At 38.4% G+C, this 14,697-nt stretch overlaps 1 protein-coding gene across 1 annotated transcript; it reads left to right on the top strand.

Annotated features, from left to right (window-relative positions):
• The first annotated feature begins 262 nt into the window (after window positions 1-262).
• Window positions 263-8,614, top strand: xrcc3 (X-ray repair complementing defective repair in Chinese hamster cells 3). Its single transcript, XM_056264436.1, has 7 exons — window positions 263-556; window positions 638-775; window positions 850-1,062; window positions 1,549-1,703; window positions 3,192-3,404; window positions 3,539-3,585; window positions 8,020-8,614. Exons 1-7 carry the CDS (start codon window positions 502-504, stop codon window positions 8,249-8,251), a joined length of 1,053 nt encoding a protein of 350 aa, XP_056120411.1. The 5' UTR covers window positions 263-501; the 3' UTR covers window positions 8,252-8,614.
• The last annotated feature ends 6,083 nt before the right edge of the window (window positions 8,615-14,697 follow it).

Consider the following 14,697-nt stretch of genomic DNA (forward strand, 5'->3'; position numbering starts at 1 on the left):
ATATTTTGATGAGTTAATTTCACTAATATGAGCCATTTATGACATAATAAATCTCTAATAGAAATATTAATCATAAATGTATATTTATTACAATCTCAGGTAATCAACTCAGTTAAACGTTTACACTCAAACCCCCCCATTTTGATGTGCACTGGGCCAGTGGCGGACCCCGGTCTTAAAGCGCGATAATATGAAGGGTGTGAGTTGTTTAGCCGATACTTTATTGCACTCTTTCTCTTATTGACTTACTAAAATACAGTATTATTCGTTATATTTGTAGTCGTTCGTCTGCCCTTACTTTAAACACCGACGGATTAAAATAATAAAATCGTTCATCGATTGGATTTAAGACTTTGATTTTGACAGAATTTATAACATGTTGACCAGGAAGTAAATGGTGCGCTGTTCAAAATGTGAGCTGAGAGGTTGAGTGGGTTAAAATAATAATCAAACGTTATTTTGTTAACGTTGCACCGTTTAAATGGAGATTCGCGGGATGTGATGGAGTGGGAACAATTTGAGCTAAATCCAAGGATTATTGCTGCTGTTAAAAAAGGTTGGCAAGAAATCCCGCTCGAGTACATTCAGTCTAAAGTTGAATTCGCTACTCGTTTAATGTTGTTTTATTGTTTGTAAGCCCATTTCAGATCAGCGAAGGAGATCCTCTGTGTGTCTGGTCCAGATCTGCAGAGACTGGCACGCTTGTCAAAGACTGATGTCCTGCGCCTTCACTGTGCAGTAGCAGCCGCTGTGCGCAAGACCAGCCCGGTCACAGGTGGCCTTCAACTATTACTGCAACAGAGAATCCGCTATTTTTGAGGCAAAACTCTTATTTGAATGTATTCTCAGCTCTGCAGCTGATCCGGGGAGAATGTCCTGTTTTGGAGCCCGGACACAGGCTGTCTTTTGCCTGCCCCGTTCTGGACGGTCTGATGCGCGGTGGTCTCCCGTTACGAGGAATAACAGAGCTGGCAGGAGAGAGTGCTGCTGGGAAAACTCAGTTTTGTTTGCAGCTTTGCTTGTCTGTCCAGTATCCAGAGGAAAACGGAGGGCTGAACTCAGGTAAAGACGTGAAGCCTCTTTTTTTACTCCATTTCTACCCAATAAAATAAATATTGAATTGCATTTTAAGATAAAAAATAAATAAATTCCAATGTCCATCCAATACTATAATTAAAATGCCCTCATATATCCAGGTTTTCCCAAGACTGGAAATTCCAATTATTCCATGATAGAAAAAAAAAAAACATTGTTAAGGGGGTTCAATAAAATAAAGAATATCTTGATTTGTCTCCTTGTGAGGCCCAGCCCCCTGATTGAGAACAACTTCTAAAGACCATTTTCATTACAACAACTATCATAAATGCAGCAAATAGACATTTCAGTATCTTGTCAAACCTGAGCACTGTTTGAGATATATCGTCTGAAACTCTTGTGGCAACATGTGAGATTACTAGGGTAGAAGGAGAGTTGAGAAGAAAGTAATTGTTTTGACAAATCTCTGGTGAAATACTGTTTTAAATCACATTTGATATGGTCATTTAACAGGAGCCGTTTATATTTGCACTGAGGACTCTTTCCCCATCAAACGACTGCGGCAACTCATTACCCAGCAGTCCCGGCTCAGACCAGATCTGCCTCCAGCTCTGATCCACAGCCGGCGTTTAACTGACAGCATCTACATCGAGCATGCAGCTGACCTGGTGAGACTGGCAAAAATTCCTCTTAAAGGGATAGTTCACCCAAAAATGAAAATTATGTCAGTAATTACTCAACCTCATGTTGTTCCAACCCCGTAAGACTTTCGTTCATCTTCGGAACACAAATGAAGATATTTTTGATGAAATCCGAGAGCTGGATCACTCCTTCATAGGCTGCTAGGTAATTGCATCTGCCGGCCCAGAAAGTTAGTAAAAACATTGTTAAAATAGTCCAAGTGACTCAAAGTCATGTCAGAGTCCCACACGAAAGAAAATGAATGGTTGAATAAAGTCGTTATTTTTGTTTGTTTTTTGCGCACAAAAAGTATTCTCGTCACTTGATAAACTTAAGGTTGAGCCACTGTAGTCACAGTGTTTCCGCTACATTCATTCTGCAGTGGCGGGCCGCCACACCTAAAATCATCCCGCCACGGCTGCAGCTTCTCGGTCCGATATTGTGTGTGTTATTGTTAAGCCCCACTAAAGGCATTCAAAACATTGTAAAGCACCATAACGTTTTCGCACTATATTCCAAGACTTCTAAAGTCATTCAATAGCATAATGTGAGGTAAAAATGTATATTTAAGTCGTTAAGTTAAAGTTAATGGAAACTTATCTCTCCTCAGTCATTCTCCATTCAGCATTCAAACAGCGCGTCGCGTTCGGTTACGACAGTAACACGACGACACTCTCTTCAAGATCAATGTTCCCATTATTTTACTTTATTTGTAGATAAAGGTCTATAGTTTGCATACAATTGCTTTATCTTGCTGGAGTTTATAGCGCTTTCTAAATCATATTCCTTTGGTGTCTGTTACAACAGCACTAGAGTAGAGCGCACTATGAATTGTTCTTCATGTGTACTGTAAGTTAACTGAAATTTAAAACTGTTAAAAGAAAAGGCTCAATAAACTGTTGCATAGATATAATGCATTAAACATAGATAGATATAATCTCTTCTCTTTGTGCTTTGAACTTTTCAATGCGAAGCGCTGCACGCTGTGACTTTGCGTTGCTTCAAGTGCATCACTCTGCGCACGGGATGTGCATAATCGCTTTGCCGCTCTTATTGACGCCTTTCATGTTATAATGCTTAGGGGAGGTTTAAACACCTGGGATAAGGGGGCGTGGCCAATGGGAATATCACGAAATGGGCCACGCCCCCTCCCCCTGGCGAAATGGGCCTGCCACCACGGCTGGAAAAAATCCTAGAGGAAACACTGAGTCACATGGACTATTTTAACGATGTCTTTAATACCTTTTCTGGACCGGCAAATGAAATTACCTAGCAGCCTATTAAGGAGTGAGCCAGCTCTCAGATTTCATCAAAAATATCTTAAATTGTGTTCCGACGATGAACGAAAGTCTTACGGGGTTGGAACGACATTAGGGTGAGTAATCACTGACAGAATTGTCATTTTTGGGTGAACTAAGCCTTTAACAAGTTAATAACCATTAGAAAGGTATTAATGCTGGTGCATATGTGAGCAGGAGGCTCTGCAGGCGTGCGTGTCTCAGCGTGTGCCTGTGCTGCTGAAGCGAGGTCTGGTCAGACTGGTGGTGGTGGACTCCGTGGCTGCTCTGTTTCGCAGTGAGTTCCAGGCTGATGAGGCTGTGCAGAGGTCACGTCACCTGCTGGCTTTTTCCAGTACACTCCACCGCCTGAGTCATGCATATGGCGCACCTGTAGTCTGCGTCAACCAGGTCAGACCGCCATCTGACTTCTAACACGTAATCAGAGATATTATACAATATGTGCTGTAAACGCTATAGACCTTATCATTTGAATTTAAATAACACAGAAATAGTTCTCACTGTATGATATTTATCTGTTCCAGGTTACAGATGTTATGGACGGCCCAAATCCCGGAAGGTGCGACTATGGGTGAGTGTGTTTGTGTCCGTTTTGGCAGCAGCAAAAGGGCCAATATATAACAGCTTAGCTCATTTCAGGAGACTTAATGTAATTACTAGAGATGTGCGCCACGACTAATTTCATTAACGTTTAAACAGAAATTTTGTTTAACAAACTCAAAAAAATGTGTATATGAATATTTATTTGAATTAGTCAACTTAATCTATGAATCAAAAAGTCATATCCCATACTAAATGCAGCTAAAAAAATATATGCAATGTGCTTGCCTTTGCATTAAGATCATTGTTCATTAAACATAAGCCTTCACTTAATCAACATTAACCAATATAGACATATTTATTCAAATCACCTGAATCATTAGACAGTGTAGCCTATTAAAATCAGAATCCCTCAAATAAAATTTAGCCAACACAATTCAGCATACATCAAGCAAGGTATTGTTGTTCATTACCGCCGCTTTTGTATCTGGGTTTGAATGTGCTTCTCTTGTATGAAAAGTACATGTACAGACTAGGGCTGGGAAAAAAATTGATTTGATTTAAAAATCGAGTTGGTTGGTCAAATCGATTCATATTTTCAAAAAATCGATTTTTTTCTCCCCCTCTTCAGTATACACGAATCCGACGAGCGTTCTGTGTAGGCTGCCATCTTGTGGCGACGCCATTACTGAGCTGTTACCGGTATGTAAACAAACCTCCGTGATAACGCACCCTCGATGACAGCTACAGCCAGGCTGAATGACTTGTTGGGTTGATGATGTTAGACAGTGGCTTCCAGTCACAGATGAAGGTACAAACGATCTTACAGATTATTTATGAAAATAGCTTGGTAAGCCAGCTAGGCTAACGTTAGCTAACGAGGAAACTATAAAAAGATCTGTCCATTTGGCAACAATAAATAAACGAATGACATCAAATAAACGAATTCATGTTTTTCATTTGTGTCCATTATTTATCTCATTTTCACATTGCAAAAGGCAAGGGTAAGGTGCAGCTAGAAAGTATACATAATATCGACAAATTAGTGTTTTTAAACCATGGAAAGAGGTCAATATAACAGCAGGAGAACAATTATGTCACATAACGTTACATTTAGCTCAGGAAAGCCATTTAATTACCATAGCATGTTAATTGAATAGAAAAATTAGCTAGAGAGGAGATTTTGCTGAGCACTATATTACATATTTATTATATATTTTTTACTTATGTCATTAAATAATTGTTATTATAACAAAAACTGCATTATATTTAATTTAATTTGTTATTTAAAAAAAATTCTGTCACAGTCAAGCAAATCAAACATTAACAACAGACATAACAGTAATGTTACTAACGTTACTGCCCCAATGCGCCCTTTACTGCCGCCATTGAAACAATTTAAAACGGAACATGTTTTCCCACTCGACATTATAAAAGTTGTAACGTTAGTGACAGTCGTAAATCGCGGGCTGTTTATTCCAGTGGATGCAAGTTGCAACTAAAACAATAGGAGGCAATGGCGCAACGCTACCCAGCAACAGCTCAGTAATGGCGCCCGCTTACTTCCGGTAGTTTCACCGGATTCGTCTATAGAGGGGTTTCACCAACGTCACGTTCTGGGCGGTAACCCGGATGCGCGGCCATTATGGAGGCACTCGGATGTAAACAACAGCATGAATTGCACTGTTCATGTACTACTGAACACATTGTTACACTAATAAACCACGGAAAAAACACGTGGTAGGTGCGAAATCATATAGAGAAGGACTTGGGAAGCAGGAGAGAGCGCAACATTTTGACAAACTAAAGTTAATATGTTTTATGTGGTCACATTATGTGGTAGCTGCTAAAGATCGAAACGAGTTAGCTTCTCTAGCACGTAACATTACTGCATTTCTTCCATCTATTTAGTATCCCGAAATAAGATACGTTCAGATTGTCAGTCCAAAAAAGCACATGAAATTCGTTTCAAGTTACATCCATATGTGGTTTGAAATCCTATTCAAATCACATATCAGGACATCAGCCTCAGTCTGAACGATCGGATTTCGCGTGGTATGTCTTAAAATGCAAACGTCATTTATAGGAAACATGCTGAAAGTCACTGCCGAAACAATGCTGTGTTGTTGCAAAGTGCCAGACGAGCAGAAAAGTACTATTTCTGAAACCGGCGCAGACGAGCGTGGGAAAAAAGCAGTAACGTTACATACCAGCCTCCTACAGTTCTGCCGTAGTAGTCCAGCGCGGCGGCTATACACATTTCCATGTTGTAACATTTAAAAAAGACAACATCTAACATTATATTGCAAATGCAACCCCTCCATCAACGCAAAGTCATTGCCATATTACCAAATAACATGCATGGACACACACGTCGGATCTGAACAGTTGCGATACACAGTGTGGACATCATTTTAGATCAGATTCCAATTTGATACAAAGATAATCGGATTTGGACTGACAGTGTGAATGTAGCCATAGTTAACTACGTCGACATTTTAGCCATAGTCAACGCTTCATTTACACCTGTCTGATGATGTACTACCTCTCTCAACCACAAACGCCTTCTTTCGTCAGTTTTTTGCACTCTTCTCTTTAACTTTTGACAGTCTATAGCACTCGACATGTTTTTTCCCGATGTGACCGATTGGTACAGACAAAAACTCGACCATTTTTCAGCAGCAATAATCAGCCAAATTTGCGAGTCCATTAAGTTCAGTGGCATTATTTACGTTCTGTGCCTCCAAAATGGCCGACTTCCGGATTGATGACGCGTCGTGAAACCCCTCTATAGCGTACATTTTGCATTGGCCAAATCTTCCTTCGGTGTTTCCGTAGCACGCTCCCTGCGGCGCAGTTCGGGTACGACAGTCAACACGATGAAACTCTCTTCAAAGATGATTCAATGTTACTATTATTATACTTGATCGGTAGATAAAGGTCTATGGTTTCGCATAAAACAACTTTATATTACTGGACTTTATTGCTGTAATCATATTACTTTCTACCGGGTGTCTGTTAGATCACAACACTAGAGTAGAGTCAGAGCACTATGCTAATTGTTCTTCACGCGCACAGTAACTGAAATTTAAAACTGTTAAAAGAAAAGGCTCAATAAACGATTGCATAGATAGATACTGTATAATACACGACGCATCAATATGTATTTCCTTTGTGCTTTGAACTTTTCAATGCGCGCTGTGACTCCATGTTGCTTCAAGCGCATCATTCTGCGCTGGGGATGCGCATAAGCGCTGTGTGCCGCACTGTATTGGAGCCTTTCATAATACTTTTGCGCAATGAAAGATTATTAATAGCCTTTCTTGTTCTGTCCTATCTATCATATGTTGCTGCCTCATTAAACAGCTGTGCTATACATTTAAAACATGTCTCAATTTTATAGTAGACTAGGCTATATAATTGATCTTTTTGTTTTTTGTTATCTTGTTTTTCATGAATGTATTTTACAACAATACAAAGAGCAATGTGTAACATTTTACCAGATTTAGTGCTCTTATTTGTTCCCCACTAAATGTTTTTTTCACTAAATGTTCAGATTTTATACAATTATTGTGCACTTGCGATTTTTCTAGACTAAATTTTACTGCTGAATTATCCACTAATCTAGTATATAATAGCATTTTTGTCATAGATTATGATCATATATTTTTTGGATTTGTTGTTTTTCTTTATAATGAAGTTGTCTGTATTAAGTAGATTGTGTTTAACACACAAAAGAGATTATCAGTTCAACACACAGAGTTATAGAAATTCTACTTGATGTAAAAAAAAAAAAAAAAAAATCTCAGATTTTTTTTAGGGGGAAAAATCGCCCAGCTCTAGTACAGACATGCCAGGTGGCAAAATCACAAGAAAAGCCTAAAGTGTACCAACAACTGCATTATTTAAGGGTATTCTATGCATTAGGATATTGATATAGGATCTGTTGTTGTAAAGTTATTTTCATTCATAATGGTTCCCCTTTAAACAGGCATAAAATTTCATATCAGTAGGCTATTTTCCCCTAATAACTGGTCCCGTAGTATAACAAGCCTAATTGTTACTGTATATGGCAATTTGACATAGCCTATACAAAACTTTTCCGTTTTCTTCCAAGTCAAAATCCATGTGTGGACATTTATCTAAGCCTGTTGCGGTCGTGAGATCAAGAAAGGTCAAATTAAATGATTTTGTTTTCCGCTCCAGATATACAATAAAATAATGTACAATTTAAAATGTAACATTTAACATGACAGTAATTTGAACATTGCCTTTGTAAAAATATAAAGCAAAACATAGGCTAAATGTGCAAAAAAAAATATTAACTAGTATTTCCAATGTCGACTAGCAGTAGTATCTTTTATTTGAATAGTCCCTCATTTCCCTAGTAATTAAAAAACTGGACATATCATACTTTGAGCTTCTGAAGCTCTCTAATAATTCTTCTATATCTTAACGTACACAGGCTGGTGGGCAGTAAGGTGCTTCCTGCACTGGGCATTGCTTGGGCCAACCAAGTGATGGTGAGACTCATGCTCACAAGATTGACAGGACAAGTCAAATCAGACAACCGAAGTTGTGCTCCGCGTAAATTAGAAGTGATCTTCGCCCCACACCTCCCTCGAGCGAGCTGCCTGTGTGGGGTTTGGGAGGAAGGAGTGAGAGGGATCCCCGATGACGCTCTTCATGATGAATGATCTGCAGATGGAGGAGACTACATTCACATCAGTTTGGCAGTCAACAGCTGCTAATGGACACAAATGTTTTTAAAGCACATTTTGTTAGGAATGGCTAATTTTTTACCATTTGAAATTAATACACATTATTATTAGGCTAATATAAAATTCTCACAGGTATTATGTGCAAATAATTTTGTAAAATAACCCTATTTTATAATACTTTTACATTTTTTATTATTATGCCCTTGAGACACTGAATATGTTTTCCTTATGTATACCTGTATGTTGTTACAGTTTTCATACAAAAAGAGTTCCAATGCAGCAATAAGCAAGTTGAATAAAGGCTAATCACTGCCTCAAAGCCACCCTTGAAGAGAACAAGCCGTTTTTTTTCTTCTTCTACTATTTCAGTAAACAAAGCAAACTCAATTTGCTATAGAACTGTCTTGATCGATCTTCTGATCTACAACACTCAAAACAGCATTAACCATGTTTATATTACCAGTCTTGAGACTATACCATTTCAAACAGAAAGGCAAATGCAACATTAAATATACAATAAAATGTATATTGAGAAAGTAAAAGTACAGATTTGTCCAAAAAAAAAAAGTTAAAAACAGTGGTACCCATTTTCCGATCCCGTTTTGTTTTATCATTCTACCAGCATTTCTTCTATGTATGGGATCTGTTATAATTCACCTGTGACTGAGTTCTTCTGACCAGCAGAGGGGGCTTGGTTCTCACGAGTATAGACAAACCTGTACACATTTTAAAAATCCGATTGCTGTACTTGTTTTAATGTCTGAGATTGACATCTTTGTTTAGCTGGTTAGCAGAGCCAGCATAACCAGCTAAACCATTTAACACTGATGTCCATTCAAAAGTTGCATATATGTAGTAGTATATTCTGACTAAATAAATATTTTTTATAAGCAAAATATATGCTGTTCGAAAAGTAAGATTTTTAATGTTTTTGAAAGAAGTCTCTTCTGCTCACCAAGGCTCCATTTATTTGATCAAAAAATACAGTTAGAATTTAAAATAACTTTTTTTTTTAATTATTTTAATATATTTTTTAAATATAATTTATTCCTGTGATGGCAAAGCTGAATTTTCAGCATCATTACTCCAGTCTTCAGTGTCACGTGATCCTTCAGAAATCATTCTAACATGCTGATTTGATGCTTAAGAAATTTCTTATCAATTATTATTATTATCATCAATGTTGAAAACTTAATATTTTTTGTGGATTATAAATATTTGGAATAGAAAGCTCAAAATAACAGCAGTTAGCCTATTTAAAGTAGAAATATTGTGTAACATTATAAATGTATTTACCGTCCCTTTCAATCAATTGAATGCATCTTTGCTGAATAAACATTAGCCTAATTTAACATCTTTCCGACACCAATCTTTTGAACGGATTTTTTTTTACCAGTGACCAATTTGTTTAAACTGCTCTTATTTTTCGCTCTGCTGCCTTTCACATCACATCATAAATGAATGAATGATGTTTGATGCATGCTGGTCCTTCAGGAAGGACTGACCCAACACTGACCATACTGCGGATCTGTGGAAACCCCTGAGTCATGCAACTCCATTTCATATTATTTTTCATAGTACATTTATTTATTTATTTTGGAGCATACGTCGTCTTGAGTTGCACATTTCAATATGTCTCTGCAAACAAAAGTGCAAAAATGCCTGGCAGTGATTAAAGTCCAACTAGAAAGGAGTTTTTGGATAGGCCTATAATCCTTCCAATACTTAACACACACACACACACACACACACAATGAGCGAGTCCCTTTATCAACATCGGAAACCCGAATGTTAGTGCACACACAAACAAACGCACTCATTTGCAACCAAATGCTGTGAGCAACCACACTTGCCTTTGAGCCCGTCCTGTCACCATAGCGACAATCACATGGGCTGTCTGTCCCAGATTGTTTGACCACCCCCACCCTCACCCTCAGGAAGACAAGAACCTCTCCATCTATCGCACTGCAACGTCAAATCAACCCCCTCCCATGTCCCATCCCCTGCTGCTACAAAACACACACACACATTTTCCTCCTTCCACTCAGCTGTTTACTGCTGCGCTGATGAAAACCTCGTTATGTAACTCCGCCAGTCCTAACTGGCAACACACACACACACACACACACACACATGACGAACACACGCCCACATCTGCCACCGTCGGCAAAATGACCGAGAGCTGCTCACACTTCAGCGTGCGCACTTCAAGCATGCGGATTCTGGTGTGTCATCAGGCAGGTTGTTAGTATGCATCCCACGTCTACTCAGCCAGGGCAAAAGAGAGACGGATGCAAATGCAATGACTGCAGGTTGCAAGGCTCTCATATAAACATGCATATACGGCCATCTTGGGAAAGAGAAGTGGAGGCAGAGAAAAATGGATTCTTGTGTTGAGACCTGAGAAAGAATGTGGAGCATGTGTAATGATGTGGAAATATTTGCTGAATATTATATTAGACTAAGGAAGATAGAAACACAGCTGCAAAAACACAATGCATAGAGGTTACACTCTATGGCATATTTACACACAGACACGTTTCACTATATTAGTGAGGACATTGCATAGACTTTATTGAATTTTATACCAGGTTGATGATGTTTTCTATGGCCTAACCCAACCCCTATATAGACCATACCCAAACATAGAAAAATTAGCAAAACACTAGGCCTATAGATTAAAAAAAAAAAAAAACTTGACCAATGTTTTGGTCAAATTATAAGCCTTTTTAAATGCCCTCACAGTCAGGTATTATAATATTTCACTATTTAAGTGAGGACATTTGATTCTCACAAGTAGACAAACCTGTAGGCCTACACACACACACTCTCACTCTCTCTTTTTTTTTTTTTCTCGTGAAAAAACACTTTATATTAGATTCACATTCAACAACACTTACTTCAGAGACAGTAAATATATATACAACAGCTCATTGCAGTGTCTGCAGCTCAGTCCAAAACTAGATATGCCTATAGAATAACAAATTCTAGACAACAGGTAAAACAACTTGAGGAATTCATAACATTCATTACAATTAATGTTTGCCCTCATTTGTTAAATCAGATATTTAACAATATCTACTACTCAGACACAGAAACAGCTTTTCTGCCAGGTTTGGGATCATTTGACTAAGGCCTTTTCCTATTGCAGAATCTAATCACGTCCCAACTCCCATCAAATGAGTCACAGCTGCACTCCAAAACCACATATGTGCAAGAATGAGGGCACAACGTATATATGTGGTGAATTTGAAAAGACATCGATTAGTACAAAAGTCAAAAAGAAAAATGAGTCTGATGGCTTTTGTGGCAGGAAACAGGCAGCAGCTGGTCGGTTGCTAAGACGACCAGGATTAGTCCTGCGCCATTGGCCCTCAGCTGCACCGCAGACTCTTTCTCCAAGAGTCCTAACCCCGAAAACATCCCACCATCCTTTACATCACATCATTGTTGTCAAAATACACAAATGTTTTATGTAGACTAATGATTGTGCGTAGTCAGCGACGACGCGTACTACATAAAGTCAACTTGTCAACGAAATTGATGTATTAACAGAAACAAAGAACTGATAATAACTGGCATTAGAGGGAAACAAAGATCTATATATCAGTATGTATATACATTGTAATAGGAAGCAAATGTAAACAAACACAGAGAGTATGACGTCATCTGTAGTGATGCAGGGGGTGCAGTAGCACATCCCCACCACAGGGGGAGCAGTGAGTTTCAAATGAGACCAACTATCAATAGGCCTACAAACTGTTTTACAAGCTTTTTTTATTTTGTTACTCGTTAAATTAAATGCTTTAAAGAGCTGTAAAGAGCAAACACAAGTAAACTGAGCCATTTACTACTGTCTACATAGGCTATCTGTGACTGAAACACAGCTAGCATGACTTGACAAACAAGCCATTCTAGCCTACTGTCCAGACAAGATTCAAGTTGACTAAAAGAAGTCTGCATTAATATCGAACTGTTCTGTTGCTTTCTTTATTCATATTGCATTGGAAAGAAAATAAGTAAATAAACCCTGCAGATCAGCACACATGGCAATGCCACAGGGAGCAGGCATGTGAAGTCCTGACTGAGGGTATTGTGCAGTGGCAGATGAAACAGTTTGAGACGCACAGTAGTTTTATTCAGAAAAGCAGGCAGGGTTGACCCGTTATGCAGATTTTGTAGACCCCCTTCACTGAACTAGGTCACACTTTGTCATGGAAGCAAAGAATTTCATTAAAAAGAAAAGAGAAACGAATAAACAATCATGTTTAGTATACTGTCAACAACTTGTGCACGTTGGAGAAATAACTGAATTTGCTAATACTGAGTTCAGCATTTCTCAATAGTGCAATAGTTGAATGCTCTCTCCTTAGCTTTTCCCTGCTCTCTGTCTTATTCCCTATCATTGTCAGGCAAGACCAGACATCACTTCCAGAACGTTTTGGGAAGAATCCGTAATGAGACAGAGGCATTGTGGCAAGGAGGCATCTCCATGGTGACAGGAAACCAAGCTGGAAAACACACACAATAGTCAGCAGCAGTGGGAGGTAAATGTGAGAAACGTAGAGAGGGGTTTGACGTGTGTGAACAACAAGTAAAACTGATGGTGAGCTTCAGAATTTCTTACACTGTGAAAATAGAATTACTGTAAATAACTTCCAGATTATCAAGAGACATTGCTTCTGAGTCAATGACTTTTTTTTTTGGTCCGGATTTATTCATTTATTCACTCTAAAAATGCTGGGTTGTTTTAACCCAAACTTTGGGTCAAATATGGACAAACCCAAATGTTGGGTTAAAAATGTAACCCAACGGCTGGGTTTGTCCATATTTGACCCAAAGTTGGGTTAAAAGAGCCCAGCATTTTTTTAGAGTGAAAAAGACTTTACTTCAGTTTACCACCTCAATGATCAGCATGTTTTTAATCTCTGAATTCAACATGAATGATATGCGCATTTGCGTTCTGTCACGGTTGGATGAAGAGAAGCCCACAACTAAATGAGTAGAAAAAAAAATAGTCTTTATATTAAATCCACAATGGAAAACTCAGGAGATTGTAGGAGAAAATGTAAACACAATCACTTTTAACATACTAGACAATACCGGACAAGGTAACCGAGGGCTTAAATGCTGAAAAGGAGTAATCAAAGTGAACAGAAACAGGTGTGTGGAACTATTTAACAACCAAGGAAACTGACTACTGGCAGGCAAAACAGGAACAAAACAGAATAAAGATGTTACAGTTCTGTATTAAAGTTTTTTTTTTTTAATTATACTTGATCATTGCTACCTCTCTATCTCTTGTGAGAGCAATACACACTACTCGTTTGTGGAACCAGGTCTATTGTATAAGATAATTAAAGCATAAGGTGAAAGAACATTTCAGATCAGTTTCTGTTTTTAGCAACCCCAGCATTGTCCTAGACTGACCGACTCCCTCCTGCCTGTTCCCAATAGTGTTATGTAAGCCTCTGAAATGTACCGATTTTGCATTTTTATTAGTCACATATCAAAATGGCATTAGGAGTGAAGGTTGTCAGAAACCCTGACATTACAATTGGGTTGCCATCTAGAGAAATACACCTCTGAACACATCTCACGACATGCACTTGCCTACTTTGACATATTAAAAGAGGATAAATGTCGAAAATAAACAGTATGGTTGCGGTATTTAATTATCATAGATAACTACAGTGTCTCTGGTGCACAGAGGCCATTTCAGGGTCGCAAAGGTCATATCATTAATGAAAGACAATCACTGGGGTGCCATAAACTACAACATGGTGACTGATGTACTGCATGAGCTAAAAAGACTCCAGGGCTCCAAATTAAATGGCCAGCATCCTTTATGTTGTAACTGTATTGGGCTGTCCCTGTTTGTGTAGACTGATTGATTGTTCCCTGTTGAGCCTGCCATCATGCTTTATATTAATTTGACCCGTGGTAACCTTGGAGTATCCACTACAGTGTTATGTAATTTCTCCTCTGTTTTCTATTCTTACCCATTTTGTCCTTCTTCTGTTCTTTCTACTTTGAATAATACCTTCTGTTCTAAATGACCCGGGGACAAAGCACAAAAATCTGCAAACACATCAGAGACCATCTGTGATGTCTGAGTCTTATGTATATTATTATGTGTGGTGAAGGTTACACCTGGAGGATAAGCTCCTATTATAGTAAAAATTCAAATTCTGATATTACTCGCTCACATGTCATTTGAAAACCTTTCTTTCTTATGTGGAACACAAAAGGGGCTATTTAGCAGAATGTCCAAGCTGCTCTTTTCCATTCAGTGAAGACATTCTGCTTAACCTTCTTTTTGCTTTCAATAAAAAAAAACTGTGTTTGATTACATAATTTTATGGTGAATCAAGCCACCTCACAAGCGAGGAAGAACTATACAGCAATAAAACAGATCTTCC

This window comes from Rhinichthys klamathensis, unplaced genomic scaffold (assembly GCF_029890125.1).
Source record: "Rhinichthys klamathensis goyatoka isolate OS25496 unplaced genomic scaffold, OSU_Roscu_1.1 h1tg000221l_1, whole genome shotgun sequence".
Lineage (NCBI taxonomy): Eukaryota > Metazoa > Chordata > Actinopteri > Cypriniformes > Leuciscidae > Rhinichthys > Rhinichthys klamathensis.